The following is a 24,921-nucleotide window of genomic DNA, read 5'->3' as shown; positions in this document are numbered from 1 at the left end:
AAAAACAATTGAAGTGCAAAATTCAAGTAACTCTAGATTTTCTAATGATTTAATTTTGCACAGATGTAAAACAACAGCAGCGTTAAACCATTATACGTACATAGGTAAAAAAAACTTTAATAAACTTCCGGAAAACTTAAAATCTATAAAAAATTATCAAACTTTTAAAACTAAAATTAAAAAACATTTAAGACTCACCCCTTCCTAGACTCCATACCAAAGAATGTTTATTTTTTATTTTTAATTTACCTTGTTTATTTTTAATTTTAATTTTAATTTACTTTGTTTTAATTTACTTTGTTTATAAAAAAATAAAAAAATGTGAAACGAACTCCCTCTCTAAACACAAGTATCTACTTTATTAGAGAGGTAGAAACGTTATATATAAGATGTTCTGTATATTTACCTATTTTGTATTTCAAAAATGTATTTTGTAAAAAAAAAAAAAATATTCAATAAAAAAAATAAAAATATGATATGATAAATAAAAGTGAATGAAATAAAAGCATTCATTGCTGTCTTACTGGAGATGGGGATTAGAAGACGAGCCACAATTTTCTCCTAAAACCGATAACCGGTACATAACTGGTACATATTGGAGAAACTTGATCATACAGCGACATAATCTTATATTTTTATTTACAGTCGAACTTGGTTATTACGAGGAAGATGGGACCACTTGAATTTACTCATTATAAATCGCTATTGCACATTGTCACTAAGTAAACGAGTAAATACATATGTGCACATATAATTCATTCAGATTTTTTTTACAGGGATTAGGTTTTAACTGATCTGGTCTAGAACTCATTTGATATCACCCACTTGTAGTGTTTATTGTGTATTTAAATAAGCCTAGAATATAAAAAATCTAAAAAAAACAATGTGAAAACCCCCGAAACAAGCATGTCATTCATAAACTACAAAAGCAGCTGTAAATTGTAACAATGTGCCGAACCGGCACTTACTAAGTTCACAAAGCTTGGATTTTTCAAAAACCATGTGTGTTCATTGTTTAATATTGTCGGCAAAAATCCAATTAGGTACTTAGACACTTACATAGCTATCATAAACATAATCCGATCCCAACGCCCGGCGGTGTTTATCCTTTACGTTAACCGGCCGTTTAGATTTTATTACTTAAGATTCTTATTTCGAGAATGCTGTTTTTTAACTATTGAAGATTTTTTGTAATTTTGGACAATATTTTTTATCGGTATGTCGGAGAAGTAGCTCGTTATAATATTGAATAATTGTATGGAGAAAACCATGAACTAAAATGTCAACTAATGTTTCCTCGTTACATCCAAGATCTCGCTATTTCCGTGATCGTTATAACCGAGTTCGGCTGTATATCTTCGGAGATACTGCAATACCGCGTAACTATGAATAATTTTTTTTGGCAGGGGATCCTAAAAAGCATTCTGTTAATATATTAGGTTGTTCAAAATGTACTTTCGTATTTTGTCGCAAGATGGGGTTGAAATTAATTTGCTCTGGCAACACTGTAACGATTATGACAAATAGGCTCGCGTTGGAAAGGTGACGTTTCAAAAAATATTTTTAATGAAAATAAAGCTTCATTTTGATCAATCGTGTAAAAGTTATTCCATTTTGAAAATTTATGTGTCGAGCGAGGAAATTCGTGGTATTTTGAAGTTTTACTACCTGAAAGGCAAAAATGTGTCGCAGGCCTATGAAAAAAATTGTGCAGTTTATGGTGACGATGCTCTAATACCATGTGTAGCACAACAATGGTTCAAGCGGTTTCGTTTGGGAAATTTCAATGTCAAAGATGCACCTCGCTCTGGGCGGCCCATCATGGAAAAAGTAGACGAAATAATGGAAAAAGTCTATGAAAATCCACATGTGACCACTTGTGAGATTGCTCGGGAGTTAAGCATTGGCCATGTAACTGTTTTAAACCATTTGCATTCCGCTGGATTAGTCAAGAAGCTCGATAAGTGGGTGCCGCATAAACCGAGTGCAAAAAATTTATTGGACTGAATTTACGCATATGAGCTGCTGAAAAAGTTCAAAAACAAGAAACTGTTGAAACGAGTGGTCACTGGAGATGAGAAATACGACAGGTACGACAATGTGCAACGGAAACAGTCGTGGAAGAAGCAATCAAAAGCTCCAGAAACAGTCGCAAAGCCAGGATTGACGAATAAGAAGGTGATGCTATGCGTGTGGTGGGACCACAAGGATATCATCCACTATGACATGCTCCGGCCTGGAAAAATTATTGATTAGGATCACTACTGTCAAAAACTAAGGAGACTAAGCGAAGCAATTAAGAAAAAGGGACCAGAATTGACAAAATTCCGTGGCATCTTCTTCCAGCAGGTCAATGCGAGCCACACACATCTTTGGTCACCCGACAAAAACTGGAGGAGCTTGGCTGGAAAGTTCTGACCCACCCAGCTAATAGCGCTGACCTTGAGCCTTCAGATTCATATTTCTTCCGGTTTCTTAAAAACTCTCTACAGGGAAAAAAATTGAATTCAAGAATTGACTGTGAAAATCACTAGTTCCAGTTTTTTGCCCACAAACCACAGAAGTTTTATGAGGATGGGATCATGGCTCTACCAGAAAGATGGCAAAAGATTATCGATAATAATGGACAGTATTCGGATTGATTCTGTTTATTGGAATAAATAAAAAAATACATTTGAAATAACTTGAAAAATACAAAATTAATTTTTGAACCACCTATTATTACTTATGCATACTGATAACATAAAACAAAATAGGAAAGAATTCATTGGTTAAGTAAACCTTGAAAAAGAAGCTTGTTTAACTTTGAAACCGGCCGGTGGAAAAAAAAAATAGTGGTTAAAAACAAAGTTGTTTTATTAATTTTATTGATTATTTGGCTAAATTTAGGGGAAGCAGTGGTTCCATGTGATTTATGGGCGGACCGCGCATGATACTCTGTTACATTTTAAAGTACATTTTTCACAATATTAAACCACATATAAAATAACACTGACAGTCAGTGTCGTAACTATAGCAATGAGGGGCGCAGAAATATGAACTAAGGAAATATGTATGTATGTACCTCAATCTCACACAAATTTTCACATGTATCGTGATTTGCTAAATATGAGTGCGGGGCTAGTGAGGAAATAATGTACTTATTTATTCTTCATCTTTGATTTTAAAACAATTCAAATTGTTTAAACAATGTTTTCACGGGCCAAATAGCCAATGCTCACAAACAAGGCTGTTATTCCAAATGCTCTCGTGGCCGTAGAAAAAGCTTTTATCTTGCATGTTTACATACAAAATACACAAAATAAAAGCGTTTTCTACTGCTGCGAGAGCATTTGGAATAGCAGCCCTGGGGCGATATTCCGAATCTTCTCTACTGGTGGTTAATTTGGAGAGTTTTATTTTTTTTAATCGACGACACTTTACTTTCTATAATCAAACGTCAAATGATGTATGAAATTGTTTAAAAAACTGAAAAAAAGAATATGGTTTGGTCAATTCAACCTAATTAAGTGTTTCGGGTAATGCTTAACCTTTTCCTCACTAAGCATCCAAAAATTACACATGATCCGAACAGGGGGACCAAATGACCTCAGCGACTACTTGTATATGGTGTCACGAGAATAAAAAGTTGGAAGTGTTTATCACTGTGCAATAATTTATTTACGTTTTCGCTTACAAATATTTTACTCATTCGTGTATTTTATTAATTGTTATTAATAGCTTTAATAATAATCAAGTTATCAAACTACAATCGGTCTATGGGGGATTCGAATCCCCCCCCCCCCCCTTCAGTCCGGCTAGGTAAAGGTCGCAATAATGTTCTAAATGACAATCAACATGTTTGATTTCACGTGTTCATGTTTATTTGACGTTTAATCATCATCATAAAGCAAAGTGTAAACGCATGCAAGAAATTAAAATCCCTAAATTAATCACTCTCTAGGGGGTAGGGAAGATTCAGAATACCACCCCAGATATTTAACAATATTATGAAGCTGCACTGTTACAATTTAAATAGATTTAAGCTGCTAAAAAACTAAGATGTGTTTTCCTCACAATAAAGCACAGATTTAAAACTAATACAATAAATTGTTACTTGTGGCAGGATTTAATTTATCTGCTGTAAGAAAAATGACCAACTAATGTTTGATTAACTTGTGTAATTGCTAAATCGGTTGTGTTAAAAATATTTTGTACTGACACCCAGCGGTCAAAACATAGCCAGTTAGATATTAGAAGCCTTAAACTATATAGAAGAACAGGCAGCATTATGCAGGAGAGTGATAATTTGACTGATTAATATACGCATGGGGTACATAAGATTCTATTTTTTTATCATTTAAGTAATCAAACAAATAAAATACTGGCTCAGGTGAGCGGGTGAGAAAATACGTGTAGATTGAATCGAGAAATAAAGCCCAATTAAAATTTAAGCGTCCTATGAATTGAAGGAAAGTAGTATTGGGCCACTGCCAAAAACAAAATAAATTTTGATATTTGATTTGTACGGCATTCGAGGCGTGTTATTTTTAGTGATATGCTTATTTTACTCACCTGACGCAGTCTGCAGTTGTAAGAATAGTTTCTATGAAAACATCAGGTTAAGATAACTGCATAAACAATGAGGAGTATCTTGGGCAACCTTATTTTCTGTCTAGAAACACACGTACACCATTCAGATTACGGGATTTCTCCACAATATCACAAGCGCATGTTTAAATCAACTCGGAGTTTCACAGTTTTCTCACCAAATAAGGACAGTTTTAGAGAAATTGAAGAGTTATGCGACGAAAACAAAAAAAACTCGGGATCGCTGACATTTTTGTTTATGGTACATTGATATACAGAATCTTTAATTCCTGCCGTTGTCACAATAAAACGGACGACGCCGCGCTAATTGTTTGCGACACGCACTGAGGACGGTAATTAAAAGATTTTGGCACGAATATAATAACGCCACATTACCTGATTTATTTTGTTTCTGTCAGCATCAAATACAAATCACTATGAAAGACATACGCATACACATGGATAAATTCACCATACTTTTCTTTGCATTGCTTATAAAAAATGTTGCTGCTCGGTAGGGTTGGGCGGCCATAAAATAGCGATTTATTAGAAATCGATATTGAATTTTAGGGCCGGAAAGTAATGTTTTTATTATTCGACTTATTTACGATTTCGTTGCGTTGCATAAATAATTATTTTTACACATACATAAACTCGTTAAACTCATTTTTATATGTTTTGGCCACGACATCGATACAATTTTTTTGGCAATATTATTTAATAAAAGATAACTCATTAGAATTCAAAGTACGTGATTTAAAAAAATTAAATGCGGAGACCAATATCTGTTATAGTGTTTTTATAAACAAAAATAAACTTAGCTTGAATGGTGTTATACAATCTTTCAGACGAGTGTGCGATAATACTATATTTTAGTTAGAATGCTTAAACTATATATTTATACACTGAATGATTAGTAAAAAACTCGCTTAAAAATGTAGGAAACATAATGTTTATTAAAAAAAAAATGCTTTTTATAAATATTCTGTTTCTAGGAAAGAAATAATAAATCAAAAATATCGTAGTAAAATATTACAGTAACAAAATATAGTAAATAACACACTATTAGAAAATGGGAGTCAAGTTGGGGTATAGTGGGGTTTAAACTTCAGGCCTGTGATTCATGAGTACGTGACAGTAGCTACGGGACTGCAATTTTCGGAATGCGAATACAGGTTACATCGGGTCTTAGGCGTCTTGCACGTTGACTCTGAAGCTGACTTCATCAACCAATGAGTTTTTTTTTTTTTTAATGAAACATTTGTGTTCTTATGATTGACCCAAACCTTGGAGTGATAACGTACCACTGGCTAATACGGTCACCCGTCTGGACCAAAACCATTATCAACCATGAAGTTAGATATAACTTACAGCAATATAATAGGCCGTAGGTACTCAGGAGAATTGCAAGCGCAAACTGAAACCGTCTGTTATACGTTTGTTGTTGAACCGAAAACAAAACTAACATTTTAACGCTTTTGTTCTACGCAATAGACCTAAAGGGACTCTCTAATGAATTATTACTCTGAGGCCCAAACATTTCAATTTTGAAGGGCATTTTTTACGAGTTGTAAATAACTCGCTATTTTAAAATTGGAATCAAGTTGTGGTAGAGTGGAGTGCGAACCTCGGATCTTTGATTTGTGAGTCCACAACACTAGCCACGGGACCACAACCCGATTCCTTATATAGGTAAGGAATCGGGTTGTGGTCCTATAGAGGTATTGTTTTATTAACAGTTACCCACTGTTCTTGAAATTCAAAATTGCCTAATTTTTTATTGTGGACACCATATGCTCGAGATAAATTACAATAAAATTAAATAAAATTACAAATCAAACAGGTTGATTAATTATTTATTATTATTGAAACCACAGTCTCTGATACGTATAAGGTAAAAAATAGTTTTTTGATTTTCCAAAAAAATAAATATGTGGTGTTTTGGTATTTTAACCAACACGAAAAATACTTTGAGTGATTCTATTACAATTTTTTATTTATTTTACTGTTATAGTATGAATTGTGCAATTTGCATGATTTTATACTTTTGATTTAACATAAATCAAAAGAATTTGATTTCCTATCTATTACTATGAACTAAGTGTGTTAAATAATAAATTAATTTTATATAATTCAAAAACATCGATACGATGACGTTATTTTTGCCAGCCCAACACTAAAGAGTTCGCCTCTCATAAAATGTTGGTGATTTCTATTCTTTACTTTATAAAGTAAGTAAGAAAAATGATCATTTTGTATCAAATCCATTCCATTTGTGTATTTTAAGTGAGGTTATTTCTAATTTAAAGAAATAACTTGAGTTATCACAAGTGTGACGTTTCAAAATCAATTTAAATAGTGTTGTCCGTGTCGAAATAGTTTTATCGATCGATATTTATTTTTTTAAAATAAATTATGCTAGATTTTTGTGATAGGTATTGAATTTGATCACTTAAGAGTTTGTTCTATGATTTTTCAAATTATTTAAATTTTTTTATTTAAATATTTTATGAAATAAACCATTGTTTTAGTATTACCTTCAAAGCATTGAGCATGTTAGGTTTCATAATTCGAATGAGTAAACACTTTGATAATCCAAAGGCCTTAATTTCATTATATTATACATTTGTCAGAAGCCATTTGGAATACGCATCTCAGATATGGAATCCCCAGTATGCCATATATATAAGTAAAATAGAAAATATTCAAAACAAATTTATAAAGTACCTTAAATACAAAACCGGTATTTCTTATGTATCTATTCTCACTGCCTCCACCTTCCATAGAATAATTTCTCTACAATACCACAGGGTGTGTGCGGACCAACTACTGCTTTACAAAATTATGACAGGAATGGTTGACTGTACAGAGCTGCTTGGTTTAATAACAATACATGTGCAGCCAGGATTTGTAGACGGTACCACATGTTTCATGTACCAATAAGTAAAACATCGTATGTTAAAAATGCTTTTTTCGTAGGACTTTTTCAGTGTACAATACAAAATTTAAAAATATAGATTACACAAACATCACTCTGTCAGATTAAAAATTTACACTAAAAATGCATTATGTAACTTAGAAGACATTTTAATAATGAATATGCACATCTCCCTTCCCCTCCTTATTTCATTTTTTCATTTCATTTTTCATTTATTTTTGCACCACTACAGGCCAGTAGGCCCAATGGTGAATTTCATCACAGAACACCCAGGCTTGAGAAAAATTCATTTTGATTTTTCTGTTCTCACCGAGAATCGAACCCGGAACCTTCCGAGCGTGAGTCAAGCGTCTTGACCACTACACCACCTTATCCTTTCTTCAAGCATTCTTGTTCCAATCCCACCCAATTTACAGTAACTTAATGTTCTTAAAATAAATATATAAAAATTCTTTGATTATTGAGTACATGAAAATAACATTTTTTGTACGCATTTATTTGATATGTAATATATTTTCTTTACTAACTTTGTATACTATGTGGAAATCTGTTTTTAGTTCTGAGTTTATACACTATATATGTTTGTTTACTATAAATATGTATGTAGAACTGTTGATTTCCCAAATAAAATAAATTAAATTGTTCAGTATTATTGATGTAAGTATTATTGATGTCTTAATAAATTGTTAAATAAATAAGATAAATTGAAAATAAGTTGCTACTGTAATTTAAAAAAAATACCCAGTCAGAAAGCGAATAAGACCAAAAATTGAGCAGCATTCTCAATTTTTTTATAAGGAAATCGGCATACCCAAGTTTACATTCTACAAAGACGGGAGTGATTAGAATTAGAACACTGTATGACATTATAACGCGGCGCGCGGCGGTAGACTTTGATCATTTGGTGTTATTGGCTGTTTTGAATATGAGTGCTCCCTTCAATACTGTAGATGTAAACTATAATATTTTGCTTAAACGCCTGGAGAAAACTTATGGTATCCGTATCATCCTTAATCACGGAAACATGTGGTTCAGATCACATTCTCGTGAAAGAAGGATAATATCCAGTTCTGTTCCAGAGCTCACCAAAATTTCAAGTGTCTACTAGAGTCCCTCAAGTTTCAGTACTCTGACTACTCCTTTATCTCCTATACACTAAAGAGATATAAAACATTTTCAAGGAATGTTATTTATATTGCAAACCAGGCTGGAAAATAATGTTTGTTGACTTTATTAATGGATGTATTTTAGGAAAATAGGAAACTGGAATGCTGAAAAACAAATGTTCAATAAATCGAAAACGGGACAGCTGTGAATGGCTTCGGCCAGACCACATAATTCAGGATAAGGCTCTATCCAATACAGGGAGTATCGTTTTATCCACTGTAAAACTACTGGAAGTCTTGCTTGATTCTGATCAGTCGGGTCCTATGGCATGGAATACTCTCCCAGCAGAAATTCGAAACTATGAGAGAGAAGTGATGTTTCGGAAAAAAAGCTTAAAACCCTTCGTCATCTTAATCATCTGAATAAATCCGTAGTATTTATGATGACAAGGTATATTATTTGACTAAAATTAAAAAAGTTTAGTAAAATAAAATCAATGTTCCAATCATTTATACTACCAAAACGGCGATAAATAAGTTAATCATAAAAATAATATGAAGAAAAAATCTGAACCACTAAAAAATCATTTTTTCATAATATATTTAGCGATTTTCTGAAAAAAAAAAAAATTATTAGCATTATTTTTTTAGTACTTTTTTATTCATATAAAGATACATATTACATGAAAAATAATAACGTATCCCTCACTCTATGAGGCCAAGAGCCCTGTGTGAAGATGGGATACAACAAAATAGAAAGTGAAAGCATGTAAAGAATACTACTAACGAAAATTATTACATAAAAATAAATTTCAAAAAACATATTAAAAAAACTCAACATCCATTACTGGTATCTTTTTTTATCACTGCTAACTAGCGATCATCAAACCCAAAATAAATCTGGTAATAATTAGGATATTTAAAATATATCTATTCTAAACATAATTTCAAAGGTTATGGAGACAATTGCTAAAAATAGACTTACTACTTACCTGAAGTCAAATAGTATCCTGTCAAAACAGCAATATGGTTTTAGAGAAAAAAATAGTACAAAAGATGCAGTTGTGGAACTAACACAACACAACACATTGCAAGTAAACTTGACACAAAACTAAAATGTGTAGCAGTTTTTCTAGATTTGGCAAAAGCCTTCGATACAGTGTCTCACAAAATACTAGTTCACAAATTACGTGAAATCGGAATGGCTGGGCAATCATTAGCATGGTTTACAAATTATCTAACTGAGAGGACTCAAAGCGTATGTATAAATAGTGCCCGTAGCAAAAAAATGTGCTTAAACTTTGGTGTCTCCCAAGGAAGTGTTTTAGGTTCGTTATTATTTAACATTTATTACAATAAATTATGTGACCTACTGACTGGAGGCATAACAATAACTTTCGCTGATGACACGGTACTAATATTTTACTCTGAATCTTGGATGAAAGCAAATAAAAAATATCAACTTTATATTTGTATGATAATGATTTTTAATTTCTTACATTTGACTAACTATTTTGATGAGCTGTTTCAGTTTTTTTTGTTATTGAAATGCTAGTATATAATTACTTATGCTTTAAAAGATAAACAATCTCCATCTTAGAACAGGCTTGGCCATGTTAGAAAAAGACTACCCTAAACAGAGAAAACTCCGTTTTAATTTTCTATTCACTAGTTTTATAAAGATTCCCTGTTATTAAATATGTATACTTATTTTATGCAATAAATTTATAAAATAAAACTTACTAATTGAAATTCCTATATTTTGGCTATACTAATAAAAACAAAATATTTTAGAGAATATTCAAACTAAAAGTAATAATTCTTATATGGGAGAATATCCTAAATAATTTGCTTACTTTTTGATTTTTTAAGTTTATTGTACATAAATATTATGTCACTTGTATTTTGGGCGGTATTATGATGTTTTGGTAAAAGGCCTCAATAAAATATAAAAAATGTTTCGTGAACAAAAAATATATAATTTTGTCATACTTAGAACCAGTAAGTACTAATAAATCATTTGAGTGATGTTGTTGGCCTACTTGTTTTTTTTTCATTTATAATTTTGGTATCTCTGCGTTTGACAGAAACAAGAAAACACAACAGGCATCATAAATGTCTCTCCGGAAGATTTTCTTTAGAAATGACTTCTACAAATGATGATAAAGATGTAAAAAATACAACAGATGATAACGCCATAAAAGGCAAATCACAATTTGTAGAAACAAATAAGGTGAGTCCTGTTTTCATAAGTGATTGTGCCCTGTTTATTACGCGACGCCGCGTACTGACTTAAGTTTGTCGTATGTCCGCCATGTTTTGCTCATGGAGGGTGTTGTTTTCGATTTCATATGGGATATTCTTTTGATTCGATTATATTTGGTGGTATAAACCAAACGTGAATTATCGTTGATTAGCATTGAGGATTGCACGTTTAAAAAATCGCCGTCTGTTGATTACGGCTGCCTTTTTATGACGAGATCGACGTGACTGAATCTTGTGTATGTCATGTCAAAATTCTCGATATGGAATTGAAAACATTGAACATTATTTATAAACACGTTTTTAACGTTTAATTTGGACGCGTTGACTGAAATTTTTTTTTTCTTTTAATCTTCGTAATTTGTCGTTAGTATTTGTTTTGGTGACATTTTAATCGCACGTTATTTTTATCACGTACTTCCGAAGAGCTTACATTTGTACAAAAAAATATTAAAACAATGATATTGTATTTATATTCAACTGAATTTTATCAATTTTCCTTATTTTTTATCTCTACATGTTTTCTATAATTGCCGGGCATGATATTTTGGTTATTACTCTTTTTTTGTGCTTCAAATTTTGTTGTTAAACATACATATTGTTAAGTGAAAAATACTGTGAATATTAGTGAAAGATTATTGATACAACGAGTGCTAAAAATTGGAATGTTTTGCCTTACAAGTTTCGTGCTAAATATTATGTAAAATAGTGCAATGTACCAATGAAAAAAGTGAAAAAAATTGTGTGAACCATGTGAAATCATGCTGAGTGAGTTTTCAAAATGGTAAGAAAAATTAATACTCGCACGTTTTATTAAATAATTTATATTAATCTAATTTTTATTAACATATATGTACTCGAGTTACTTTATTATTATTATTATGTACACTAGCAGCTATTAAGCCGATGCATGTACATCTAATGTGTTTTAAATACAGAAAATATAAATGAAAAACATAAATTTAAGTGTTCATCCAGGTGGTTTTTTAATGCATTAACCGAGCATGAATCACTTTCCTGGGCAGAGCCGGACCTATCAAAGGCTCAGTTGGCTCAAAGAACCAGACATTTGCTCACAAGAGAGAGTAGAATAATATGCTTGTATTATTTTACGAACATGTATATTCCCGTCCTTTTTCAGTAAGTTACAGGGGCGCTAGATCCAGCGCTCTTCCGGGAAGTCTATTCTATTGCTCAGAATAGACTTCAGTTTATCAGGAACTTCTTTCTGAGGTTGGATTTGAAGGAGGCAGTGTCTAGTTTTAGTAAATGACCTCTGAGATGGTGGTTATTATTCATAGGAACATCAATTTTAACTTCGGTACGTCAGCTGATGATTAGTAAACCTATAAAAAAAATGGCATATTGCTCGCAAAAAAAACACATTCCTCTCGAGGACAATTTATTACGACGCAACTGTCTAAATTTCAACCAATTTCACTGCGTTTTGACCGTGTGAATGTATTAGCAAATAATTCCGTTTTTAATTTTTGGAAAAAATTATCAAACTGAATATCATGCTGCGATTCATTATTACTATTTGGGATGGGATGACTGGGTGGATGTTTAGTTGGAAACAGAGAGCTATTCCGAGTTGCCGGAATCATATTATGTGGTAAGAATAAAAAACCTGAAAAATTGATGGAATCTTTGTATTGAGTGGAAATTCAAAAGAACATTCACAAAGCTCACCAGATAGGCGCACAGAATTGCAAATTGACCACCTACTCTACAGCCCAATACACACTTATCGCGACGCCGATTTATACAGCAACCAAGCTGCTCCTTGGAAAAATTGAATATAAAAAAAGCCCATCGATGTCGAAAAACTGAAAATTCCCACCACTGAACAACATTTTAACATTAATGTACAATAAAATCTAGAAATCACAAATGGTAGTTGCAACTCCTTAACTCCAACGCAAAACATTGGAGTCAGTGGCAGACTCCTAAGACCTCAATTATGTTGTCTGCAAAGACTGTTTTAGGAGCTTAGTTGAACGTAGGTCCGTTGTGGATGTCAAATAGTACTTGGAATGAAATTGAAAAGCGAGCAAAACTGGAAACATTGGGACACAGTGAAAAAGACCCTGATCGAATTGTTATTAGAAACGGCTACCGATTCCAAGACAAAATTGTTGAGAGATCTGCTCTCACGGACAAACGTCGCTTCCTAGATTTGCAAATGAACGCAGCAGAAGAGGCATCTCGCAGAAATACCTCCAAAAAACTATTCAAAATCATACGCCAAATATGTGATATGGAGCGAATGTATGACATCTGGAAGATTAATTTCTATGGGGTCCTTAATCGCTCACCTCCCTCAGACCTATTTGATATTCCAGCAAAAGCTGCTCAAGTAAACAACCCTAGAGTACCCAATATCCTCGACCATTCTCCAACCATTGATGAAGGGATTGGATTAATGGTACGATCATTGCACTTCGCAAGAAAGGCGATCTTTGGAGTGCAATAATTACCGCGGCATAACTCTGCTGAGCGTTCCAGGAAAGATTCTTGCACACATAATATTCGGCAGAATACGAGTTCCTGTACTGCAGATTCTGAGAGTCAACCAAACCAATTTTATTCCTAGTAAGTCGTGTGCGGACCATATCCATAATATAAGATGCATTTTTCAACAGAGTAATGAAATTAACTCACCTCTTGCGTGTTGCTTCATTAACTAGGAGAAAGCATTTGATAGCCCGCATCGAAAATCTCTTTGGAAAATACTCGATGCGTATGGTATTCCTCCCGAGATTATTGCTGTTATAACAGCTCTCCACGTAGACAGCAATTGTCATGTGAGAATTGGCAGCTCTTTGACTGATTGGTTCGGGGTCTCCACTGAAGTGAGGCAAGGCTGCGTCCTTGCACCATTCTTATTCATCATATTGATGAATTTTATCTTATGCAAATCACTACCACCTGATCAAGGCATAGAAGTGTACCCCCTTCTAGATGCGGTTTTTCTAGTAAAGTCCGTTGGAGATCTTTAGGAAATTGTTGACAAACTGCAGGAAAACTCTGCTCGTTTATAATACGTTTGTCTTAATATTAATACTAAATTATGTGCAACAAATCCTGTTCTGACCCTGATCGGACTCTATATTAATGGGTAGAGGATCGAGAAAGTTGACAGCTTTAAATACTTGGGAGTTCACATAACTGAGGATTGAAGCATGCACAGAGAGCGTGCAACCTGCCTGAGGAATTGCTGTAGCAATTTTTAACATGATGCCTGTTGTCTGGAACTCTTGTCTATACTCGGTCAAAACAAAATGCCAACATTGAAGTCCTAAAACTGATGCAGTAGCCTCCTATAACGAGAGTCTCGAGGATGCGTTGGTGAACCTGGCTTGGACAAGTGCTGCGCATGCCTCGGGAGAACCTATATCCAAGTTGCCTCTTTACACCTACGGACTCTCGCCATCCTTTAAGGCCATTGATGACGATCTTTCGGCTTTATTCAACGGAACTAAGGGATGCAGGATTGAAGTGGGACGAGGCGAGTGCTGGGTGGCGATAGGGTCTCCCGGAGGCGTCTGGTGATGTCCACATGCTTCACTTGGGAGCAGATTTCGAAAAGAAGAAGATGAAAATGGAACTATCTCGTGTTATGCTTAGGGTGGCAGAAATGGGCTGAATAAATCGGTAAATAAATCAATTACACGGTTGTCCACCCGTATAAGAAAATATTATAAAATAATTACGTGTACTGAATATAGTATTCCAACTGTCTGTTTTGGTTTAAACAGGGGAGCGCAGTCAGTGTAGTCTACGGGGCAATACGAGTGTGGACAGTGAACTGACGTGCTCTGTGAAACAGTTCCTTTCATATATTGGATGGGATGTGCCCAACTCTTATCTCGCTCCCAAAACCCAGTCTGCACTGGAGCAATTTTTGCCTGTCTATATTAATTTTATTTTTTATAGAACACAAACAAATTAATAGATGTCTTTATTTATTTGATAAACATGTCTCGAAGTATAATAAAGAAGCCTCTGGTTCTAAGAAATTGAGTTCGGGTAAAGATAAAAATAAGAATAAGTCAGAAAAGGGTTTAATTAAAAGTACCGCAGTTCTAAGAAATGAAGATAGGAAAAAAAGGAAGTACCTAAAAAAAACTGTTCGAAAGAACGCAGGTGGGGAAATTTTAGATGGTGAATCGAGTAAAGAAATCTTCACAGTGTGTCCAAGCATCGACAGCAAAGGTAAACTTTACTCTTCAATTCCTGAAATCAGTAAAGATGATTGTGTCAGTTCAAATAAATTAACTCAAACATCTATAGCGGTGTTGATGTTAAAAATATATATATATATGAAGACAATGACACATATACTTAAACCTTTTTTTGTGCGGTAGATACCTTCCGCAGAAAATCACACAAAAAGAAGCAATGACATAGAAAAAGTGTAGATTCGTTCCGGGAATTTTAAAAACCGCATAACTTTGAAACAGCTAGTTAAAATAGACTCAGATTTGCATAAAAAAAGTTTAGAAAAATAACACGACTTTAAAACTTAATTATAATAATAAAAATACATAAATAATTTTATTCCTCTTTTATTTATAAATTTTTGAAACTGCTAGATGTAGCTTCTGCAGTGCAAATGAGAAAACACCTGTACACATTCTATGTGAATGTGATGCTTTACATCATAAAAGGAGCCGCATCCTCGGGGGACCACTGGTTAAACCGGAGGATGTTAAAGAGCTCGCCCCCTACCTAATAGCCCGATACTTTACGGATCTGGGCTTGGAGGGGGAGATTTAGCAAAATGAAAACTCTCGCCTTTCACGCAGTAGCCAGTCTTGACCTGGGCTTTACCTGGGACCCGTCACAATAGATCTTCACAGGTCGCAGTGGCATCAGGAGCTTGCATAGCACTGACCCCCATCTCTCAGAATAAGACTAAATCATATTTATTGTGTATGCAGACAATTGGTAGAATTCCATATTTAATTTGGTAATGTATCCAACATAAAACAAGTTTATTGGATTATAATTCTACTTTATTTTTTATAAAATATACAAAGGGTATATTGTGACGCGTTTTGTCTTGTTAGGACATTTTCAAACAAACTAACACAAATATTTACAAAGTTTCCTTATATACTATATATAAATAATTGCTATTTTATGTTTGTGGATTTCTATACTGGCCAAAATAAGTAGAATTATACAAAGTAGAATTATAATCCAATAACTTGTTTTATTTTGGATACATTACCAAATTAAGAATAAATCTCCAAAAGGACTTCTCACATATACCTTCACTTAAAAAAGCATTATATTATGAATAGCCATGGAAAAAATAGTAAAAAAGGGTGTTATAATACACGAATTTCTGTGGAATTCTTTGTGATCTGGAGCAGGAGAAAAGTCAATCTCTCAAATCTATTTTCTTCTCCTTGGTTATCTCAATGACCTTACTTATTCCCAGTGATTCCTTAATACGACGCAAGCTCATTATCGCCACAACCAACCACGGACTCGAACAAACAAAAAATTTGACATCACAATGCACTGTAATGTGATGAATGTAATTAAACCAAAATTTTATAACATCAATACTCTCAGGAGGCATCCGCAATATATGGCCCAGCCACCTGTATCGCCTCCGCTTGATGACAGTTATCACCGGAGTTTGCTGGGTCCGTTCTCTTATTACTTCTACAAACACGTGTGATATTTTCAGTGTTAATCATGTGCCAAGCAAGTCAACTATTCAGTTTGTAATTAATGATTTTAAAAATTTTCACACAGTGAGAGAAGAAGACTGGGCGACAATGTACCCAACGTACGCCGGAGAATATTGAGTGCTAGGCACTTCTCATTGACGCCATGCACAGGAATTATCATGTTCGAAAACTATCCTGACATTTTGGAAATCTTTCCCGAATCGAATCAATCGATCTTACAGGATTTGTGCACACAAAGTCACACACAGCTCATGCTACGATGAAAAATATGCTTTAAAAAACGTATAATTTAGCGATGAAATATAAATTTTGATCTAAATTTGTAGCAACAGAGAGGGAAAACATTTTTGATAAGGGAATACGGAAGTCTATGCATTTACAGGGTTTATGACCTGTCATTGGGTGGTTTAAGTGGCCATTTTACACATTGTGTACCATTCACCATCCACATTTCCTCAACTCTTCCATCTGTTGACTTTTGTGAATCCAGCCTGTCTGCAAACATTTGGACATACTCAAAACATTGTTATCTAAATATCTCTCTCCAGGGAGGAAGTCCAGCCTGTCTGAAAACATTCGGACATACCCAAAACATTGTTGAAAAATAATTCTATTCAATTACTATTAGATAATTATTAATTATTTATGCTAACTTGTTTTGTATAGATACATATAATTTTAAAATAAAGAGATCAGTCACCAGTTATTCCAAATTCGGGGATTCAAGTATCACTCAATTTGCATTAAAGAGATAACAAATCACAATACACGCGAACATGTAATTACTACAACTATAGTCCTTAAAATATAGCTTGATTAGAATTACAGTTGTCAGCAAAAGTGACAACATAACTTTGTAGTAACGTCTAAGGAGTGATTTATATTGAAAAATCATTAGTATCTGGCATTTTTTTTTTAATACAATGCTTGACAAAACCAACATAAATGTATAAAATCAGTTTTAAAACTAAAATAAACATAATTATTTACGACGTTCTTACAAGGTTACATATTTTGCAAAAATGTTAGAGATGGGACAAATTGATTGAATAAAAAAAAATATTTACGTGATGTTGTTCATGAAAAAAAGTATAAATGTCTTATTTTTTGGTGAATAATTGTCTGAAACACACTATAATCAGGTTGTGGTCCCGTGGATAGTGTTGCGGACTCACGGGCCAGAGGCCCGAGGTTCAAACCCACTGTACCCTAACTTGATTTCCATTTTCTAATAGTGAGTTATTTCCAACTTGTTGAAAATGGCTACCAAAATTGAAATATTTGTGTAAATTATAAGAACGCTAACATTTCTTTTTTAAAAAAAAAAAAAATACGCTTGTTTTTGCATTTTTATATAAATTTTCGGAAACAAAGTTTTATGTTTGCATGAAAAAACTGATAAAGTCGATTTAATCAGTGATCAGTAATCTCCCATCACTGGTGACATTAGTTTGACAGCTGTCATTTTAATCAAGCTATATTTCAAGGACTATAGGTAGTGGGTAACTGTTTAATAAGCATTTGTAAGTTCCCCACTAAAATCACACATTTGTGTCTTCCTCCAAGAATGCTATAAATAGGCAGTCGTGATTCATTCAAATATATTACGCTGATTTGAAGGCATGACTCGCCTATTTGTAGCATTTACATAGGAAGATATCGGGTTGGGGAAAATTATTTCGTATTTTTTGCTTTATTTCAATGCTTTGTAAAACCATTGCCAATATTTTAACATCTATATTCCTTCAATTCTTTCATCTGTTGACGTTTGTGAAGTCTAAAAGTACGCCGAATTTGTATTTTTATTCATTCTATTTTGATGCGTACCCGTCTCTTCGTCAGGACACAAATATCTTTCCTAACTAATCACCCGCATTTCTATGTCTACCAGTTACCATCTCTTAAACAGAACTACACTACTCAAAATGAAATATTTGGGCAAATCATAAGTACACAAATATTTATTTTTTTATTAAAAAAAAAAAATTATACGCCAAAGTTTCTTGAAAATGTATGAAAAATAATTAAAAAGAACTACTTTGAACGACGTCACTAGTCCATGTGAATCAACCAATGATAAGAGAGTTGTGAAAGATGTTCTTTATTGCGTCTTTAAGCATTACCCAAAACACTTATTAGGTTGAATTGACCAAACCGTATTAGTTTTTTAACATACAGTAGAAATCTTCTCTACCTCCGCGAGAAGATTCAGAATAACACCCCTGGCACTGTAGACAAATGGCTAACCGGTAGACTCGAGGTGGACTTATCTCAACTCGATTTCATTTTTCAGGACGGTCCATCTTATCAAAAAATAACACAATTAAGTGTGCATTGCAGGGAATTGATTTGATGAGTACTTTATGTACTCTTGGATTGTCTTCTTGCAGCACAAAGATGCCGAGGCTATCATATTACTTAGTTCCGTTCCTTCCTTCCTTCAGGAGGCTTTTCTCTTTCGGCAATGACTAATTGGACGTAGTTATGCAGAAAACATCCAACCCTCAAAATGCTGAAAATGAGTTCAATGCCTGTTTCGATAGCATACTACGATATTATATTGTTAAATTTCTAACCCACATCACAGCTATCACTATCAAATGGTTCGACTGTTTTCTGTGACTCTTTTTTTATTTTTGTTGTTTTTTCTTTAATTGGTAAAAAAGTATAGCTCATATTTTATTTTTATTTATTACAGACATTTATAAATTTATAAGATACAATTATATTATAAATATATATCATGAAGTCCAATTAGAGGCTTCTTCTTCTTCTTCGTTTTTTCATGGCCTTTTCACATCTCAACTCGGGTGTTCTGGCCAGTGTCGAGTATTTTTGTTTTTTTTTTTTACATATATATACACATGTGTTAGTAATATGATATGTACAAGTTAGTATGTTAGTATTTAATATAATATATACATATAATAATAAAACATATTTACAGCTCTTCCACATAATATTGTTACTGTAAATGTTGTCACATAAAAATTATACATAATATCAAATAATTAATCATACAAAACTTATAATATTACTAAAAATGTAAATGTAATACATTTTACTAAAAATATATCTACTTTTGAATATTGATCACACAGTTGCACATCTTAATATATATAATTCCTCTGTACGTGTGATATCACTGAACTTCTCTTAAACGGCTTAACCGATTTACGTGCGGTTTTCAGAAAAATATAGTTCTTTGCGCTGTGCGTGTTCGTAGATATTAAAATCTTCAATCTAATATGTAAAAAGAAGTAAGGAGCATAAATGTTTTATTTGTCAATCTAGCAGGGTTGCATTCGAGGAGAATGCATTTGCAAAAAAATGAAAAAAAAATGTTTTTGAATGTTTACGAATAGCATTTATTTTTTGTGGATCTCAATCAGATTCTTTCCTTTAATTCCTTATAATTTCTACCCATTTATTTATTTTTACTGGACTTTTGGTAATACTAAAATAATATCAAATTCAATACATTTTTAAAAATCATATTCCTAAATAAGTACACCTCTCTGTTGGTGAGAAGACCGGAGTTTGACGTTTGCAAAAAGAATGCCATATTTGAAAAAATATTTATTTTACGTTTTGGAATTCAACCATAAACAAGTACCTAGGTACCTACTTAAATTCAATATAATATTAATAATTTTTAGTTTTGGAATTTAATCACAAACAAGTACCTACTTATCAATAAAAAGTCTTTTTCCAAGCTAATAGCAGGCAAGCCAACGTTCGGGAAGGACAACGTCTGTTGGGTCCGCTTGTTATAATATATAATACAACTATAGTTGACCATACAGTGTACATCTATCATGTGCCTACATACAGAACTGCACATAACCTGCATAATATAGGCTGCGGAATCAAAGAAGTTAAAGATATGTTAGTCAAAGATATATATCGGTAGTCAGATGGCAGAAGGGACCATCTGTAATTTTCAAAAATGTTCAGGAGAGCTGAAATACGCCTCAATTTCAAAACTTTAATCCACAAACTAAAATATTTTAGTTTTGCTTTTCAATAATTAATTACCATTCTAAATGACGCTGATTTTTTTATTTTTTTGCTGCCTGTAAATACTGAAATATTAAGTAAAACTTTTGAAAACTAAAACATAGACAAAAATACAGATGGTCCCTTCTGTCATCTGACTACCGATATATAGTGTAGCTTGGACGTTTTGCAGCACATAAAAATATCGTAGTATGATATTGAAACCGTTATTATACTCATTTTTAGCATTTTGAGGGTTGAACGCTTACCAATTTTTCCCTATGTGGGGGCAAGGAGTCCTCGGATGCGGCGCGAGACATGCGGCGGGCGAACTGATGAATGTTTTAATTTTATCCCACAGTCCCTGGAGAGTGATTCCGTGAACGATGTCCCGTACGTACAACGCGCACGCCTGCTGGCGGCCGCTTGGAGGGCCGCCACCGCGCCCCCCGCGCCGCCCAACCTCCTCCGGAACCTCTACCGCATCACTCTCCTATACATACTGCAGCAGGTGAGCGATGATCCGTCTACTTGAGATAAAAATTAAAAATTATTATTTTTAGATCAAAGAATTTTTGTGGGCTACCACATTTTGCCAGTACACGAAGAATACATTAAGCAAGTCGTTTTTGTATTTTTTGTGAAATAGCACTATACTGTCAAAATACCTGTTTTAAAATTTCTGTTTGAAATACCTTTATTAGTTTTTTGTAATTTAAAAAAATATTATTTATTTTAACATAATTAGGAAGTTCAGTGCCATGAAAAATTGAATAAAAAAAAAATATTTTTTTTTTATACGCTGTAAATATTAGAGCATTTATTTGTATCAAGTTTCTCAAATATGTATTAAAAAATTATTCAAAATGGTTTTAATAAAAATGAACTACATTGAACGAAGGCACAAGTTTTTGTCAATTGACTGATCAATTATAGCGTTAACATGTCGTTGCTTCAGTTCGTTTTTATCCAACAGATCAAAACACAAATCTGTAGAAGTAGAGATTTAACCCTTTTTTTCGAAAAAGGCACAAATAGTGACCATAACTTAAAACAAAATTAGTTAAAAAACTCCTTAAACAATTTAAAAATGTATTTTTTTTCATTTGAATCTAATAAATATAGTCTTTTTTAGAACTCTTGCATACTAACTCAATTTCTTTAAATATGATCTGTTGGACAAAAACAAATTGGAGCGACAATGTATTGTGATAGAAATCCTGATTCCAGAAAGCCATTTTGTTCAATGTTTAGTATATTTTGACAGCTACTGTGTGCTTCTTTTAAATGTCAGGACAACTCTCCAATGAGAGCTAGTGACGTCACAGGCGGAGTAATTGCAAGCAAAACTTAGCAATGAGAATACTATACATAAAAATATTTTTTAAATCACTGAACTTACTTTAAAAAAAAGCTTGAAATGTCATTATTATGTTGGCGGAATATTTGATTGCGCAATTGCGTGTTCCAGGAGGACTGGAACAAGCTGGAGGAGGAGTCCCGCGCGGAGCTGTGCTGCAGCGTGGAGGCGTGCGCAGACGCGCTGGGCGGCGCGAGCGGCGCTCGGCCCCGCTACCTGCTGCGCGCCGCCCGCGAGCCCTGGCCGCACCCCGCGCTGCGCAGCGTCGTGGAGGGCGGCCCGCAGCCCGACAGGGACCAGGGTGAGCACAACCGCACTCAGAATATCTCTCTCCAGAGCGTTGACTCTTTATTCATTTATTTTTTTTACCATAACAGGCCAGGGGTGCTATTCTGAACCGTTCTCGCGGCACGAGAAAACAGCTTTTACATACAAAATACACGATATAATACGGCCGCGAGAGCGTTTAGAATACCAGCCCAGGAGGTCCAAATACAGTGGCGAATTACAGCACAGAACTTCCAGGTTTTAGAAAAATCACATCAAATTTCTGTGTTCTCACTGGAAATTGTACCCAGAGTTTTTCGTTCAAGCGTCTTAAATTCTATATCACCGAGGCTGCCAAAATGAGCTGCTTAAAAAACTTAGGGCCTTACTTATTAGATTTCCTTATACCAGGTTTACATTAAGAAATAACTATACCCGGTTTAATTATTTATAACCGATATAAAAAAAGCTTACTTATAAAAATATTTATTACCTAGAATAACAATTCACAGGTTATTTCTTGCTTCATTTTTTTAAACAGTCAACACTGATATGTGCGCGTGCGCATTAACTTTTATATCAACAACAAACAAACGTCAAAGTCAAATCGAGACTACTGTCAGTGTAATGGAGAACATGGAGAAAACCGTTAAAAAAATAAATCAACATTGTAAAGAAGAGGAGAAGGTAAAAACGAGTTCTTTAATTTATTTGTGTTTCTTTTTTTATCACAATTAATTAAAACACATACAAACATATGAAATTTAAGATATTATTAAAACAAATTATCATAAATCACTTGAATCGCATTGAAAAGGCCGCAGGACTTTGAAATTGTTTAAAATTGAAAAAAAATCGGATAAACTATCCATTTTGATTACCGAAAAATATGACTTTTGACAGATCTCTTGCTTATTCCAGCTTTATACTACATGATGTGCAGGTATAAGTTTCTATGGTCGCTATCCCAGATTTAAATCGAGTTTAACTCTATGCGACGTTTATAAGTAATACATTTTTCTATACCATTATTATTCTTCCACTATTCCAAAGCTTAACTTTATACCCGATTTATTAAGCCCTTATACTAACTTTAATATTTTATTTTGCTGTCTTTGTAGTCTATTTATGTCATTTTGATAACCTGTTTCCCACAGTAGTTGCATATAACATATTTTAGTTTTTACATAGGCTTCAAACATTAGAAAGTTTTTGATTTTGAAAAAAAGACTCAATAATGTCTCCTCTTTACTAATTAAATTATTGATACAAATTGTCCATGTCAATTGCCTGTCTATTGTTAGTCCAAGTATTTAACATCTTCGATTTCAGAAAGTCGTTCATCATTTATGTGAGTATCTATTTTATGTAATTTTTTTCTTCATAAAATTGAGGAAATTAATTCTTCCTGGCAGTGATTCAGTGTATCGGTCAATGTACAAAAACTGTGATTAAATGAATAACACTGTTTGTCGGTAGTGGAGAGCTGGTTCCGCGAGGAGTCGAGCGCGGGCGCGCTGGAGCGGCTGCGGCAGCTGTGCGCGGCGGGCGGCGCGGCGTGCTCGGGCGCCGGGACGCGCCTGGCGCGCGCGCTGCTGCTGCTGCCGCCCGGCGCGGGCGTGCGCGCCGCCGCGCTGGACGCGCTGCTCGTGCTGCTCGTGCGCGCGCAGCGAACCAGCGACTGCATCGCCGAGGTGAGAACGCACTTGTATTAACTGGGTTGGAAAATGGGAGGCTGAAGAGAAAATATAAAAAAAAAATTTTTAGAATTCATTTGTTGACAAAAAAAAAAACGTTGCTTTCTAGAAGAATTTCCAAGTTAAAGCACTTCTAGCTCGAACACTTCCCGATTTGAACACAATAAAATAGAATTGTCTGTTTTGTCTAGATCAAGGCTCTCAGCATTCCCGACGCAGTGCAGGTCATCAGTCGACTGTCCACCAGGGATAAGAGCAGTGGAAGGCTTTGGAAGCACGCCCACGATACCGCTCTCTTCTGCGCCCACGTAAGGACATATTCAGTATTATCTATTTAAAACAAATATATAAATTATTGGTATGAACAGATAACCATTATAATTCGTTAAGACATAATTTATGGAATTTTGTTGTAATTATATAAATTTGAATATAAGTTATAAATTAAAAATAAATGTTATGTATATATTTAGATAATTTATATAGCGCCATTTTTGTGAAAATCTCCTCAAGGGCGCTGTACCATAAATAAATATCCCCGCACGTCTTGCAACTACAGAGTGCATGGACGATTGGGATTCTAGTTCCTCGTCTCCAATTATAATATATTACAATTCTGATATATAGGAGCTAGATTACAGCACGTCTTGCAGCTACAGAGTGCATGGAGATTAAGTAATCTATCCCCTATTTGCATTTTTTATTTCATGTGACAATGAAGTTTAGAGTTTAAGTGATATTTTAAAAACTAAATAAAAAACAAATTTATTAAAAAAGAAGTTAGATTACAACAAGTCTTGCAGCTACTGAGCGCACGGACGGTTACATGTTACATCATCATTCCCATTCCGCACCTAATGGTGCATAGGGCACTGCATTGGTACACCTATTGCAGCGTATCTTAATAATTTTTGTTACATGAAGGTAAGATGATCAGTCTTAAGCTTCAGGTACCAGTCCAGCGTGCTATTCTAAACTGCTCTCGCCGATGTAGCAAACACTTTATTTCGTG

General features: G+C 34.0%; 2 protein-coding genes across 2 annotated transcripts in view; one reads left to right on the top strand and one right to left on the bottom strand.

The window, feature by feature from the left end:
• The window catches only part of LOC148283527 (uncharacterized), a 51,041-nt gene extending 46,001 nt beyond the window's left edge, over nucleotides 1-5,040 (bottom strand). The window contains 1 exon segment of the mRNA XM_088243702.1: nucleotides 4,966-5,040. The gene's annotated coding sequence lies outside the window, so the exon portion shown is untranslated.
• Nucleotides 5,041-10,686: 5,646 nt separating this feature from the next.
• LOC148283526 (uncharacterized) overlaps nucleotides 10,687-24,921 on the top strand; it is a 50,814-nt gene continuing 36,579 nt past the window's right edge. Inside the window, 5 exon segments of the mRNA XM_088243701.1 lie at nucleotides 10,687-10,846; nucleotides 20,947-21,096; nucleotides 22,057-22,246; nucleotides 23,692-23,906; nucleotides 24,101-24,217. Of these exon segments, the coding sequence (XP_088099827.1) occupies nucleotides 10,757-10,846; nucleotides 20,947-21,096; nucleotides 22,057-22,246; nucleotides 23,692-23,906; nucleotides 24,101-24,217 (762 nt within the window). The 5' untranslated portion in view covers nucleotides 10,687-10,756.

The sequence above is a fragment of the Micrasema longulum genome, unplaced genomic scaffold (assembly GCF_059751315.1).
Source record: "Micrasema longulum isolate JH-2025_06_02 unplaced genomic scaffold, ASM5975131v1 h1tg000225l, whole genome shotgun sequence".
In the NCBI taxonomy this organism is placed as follows: Eukaryota; Metazoa; Arthropoda; class Insecta; order Trichoptera; family Brachycentridae; genus Micrasema; species Micrasema longulum.
Note: the sequence above shows the minus strand (reverse complement) of the source record. Positions and strands in the feature narration are given on the sequence as shown.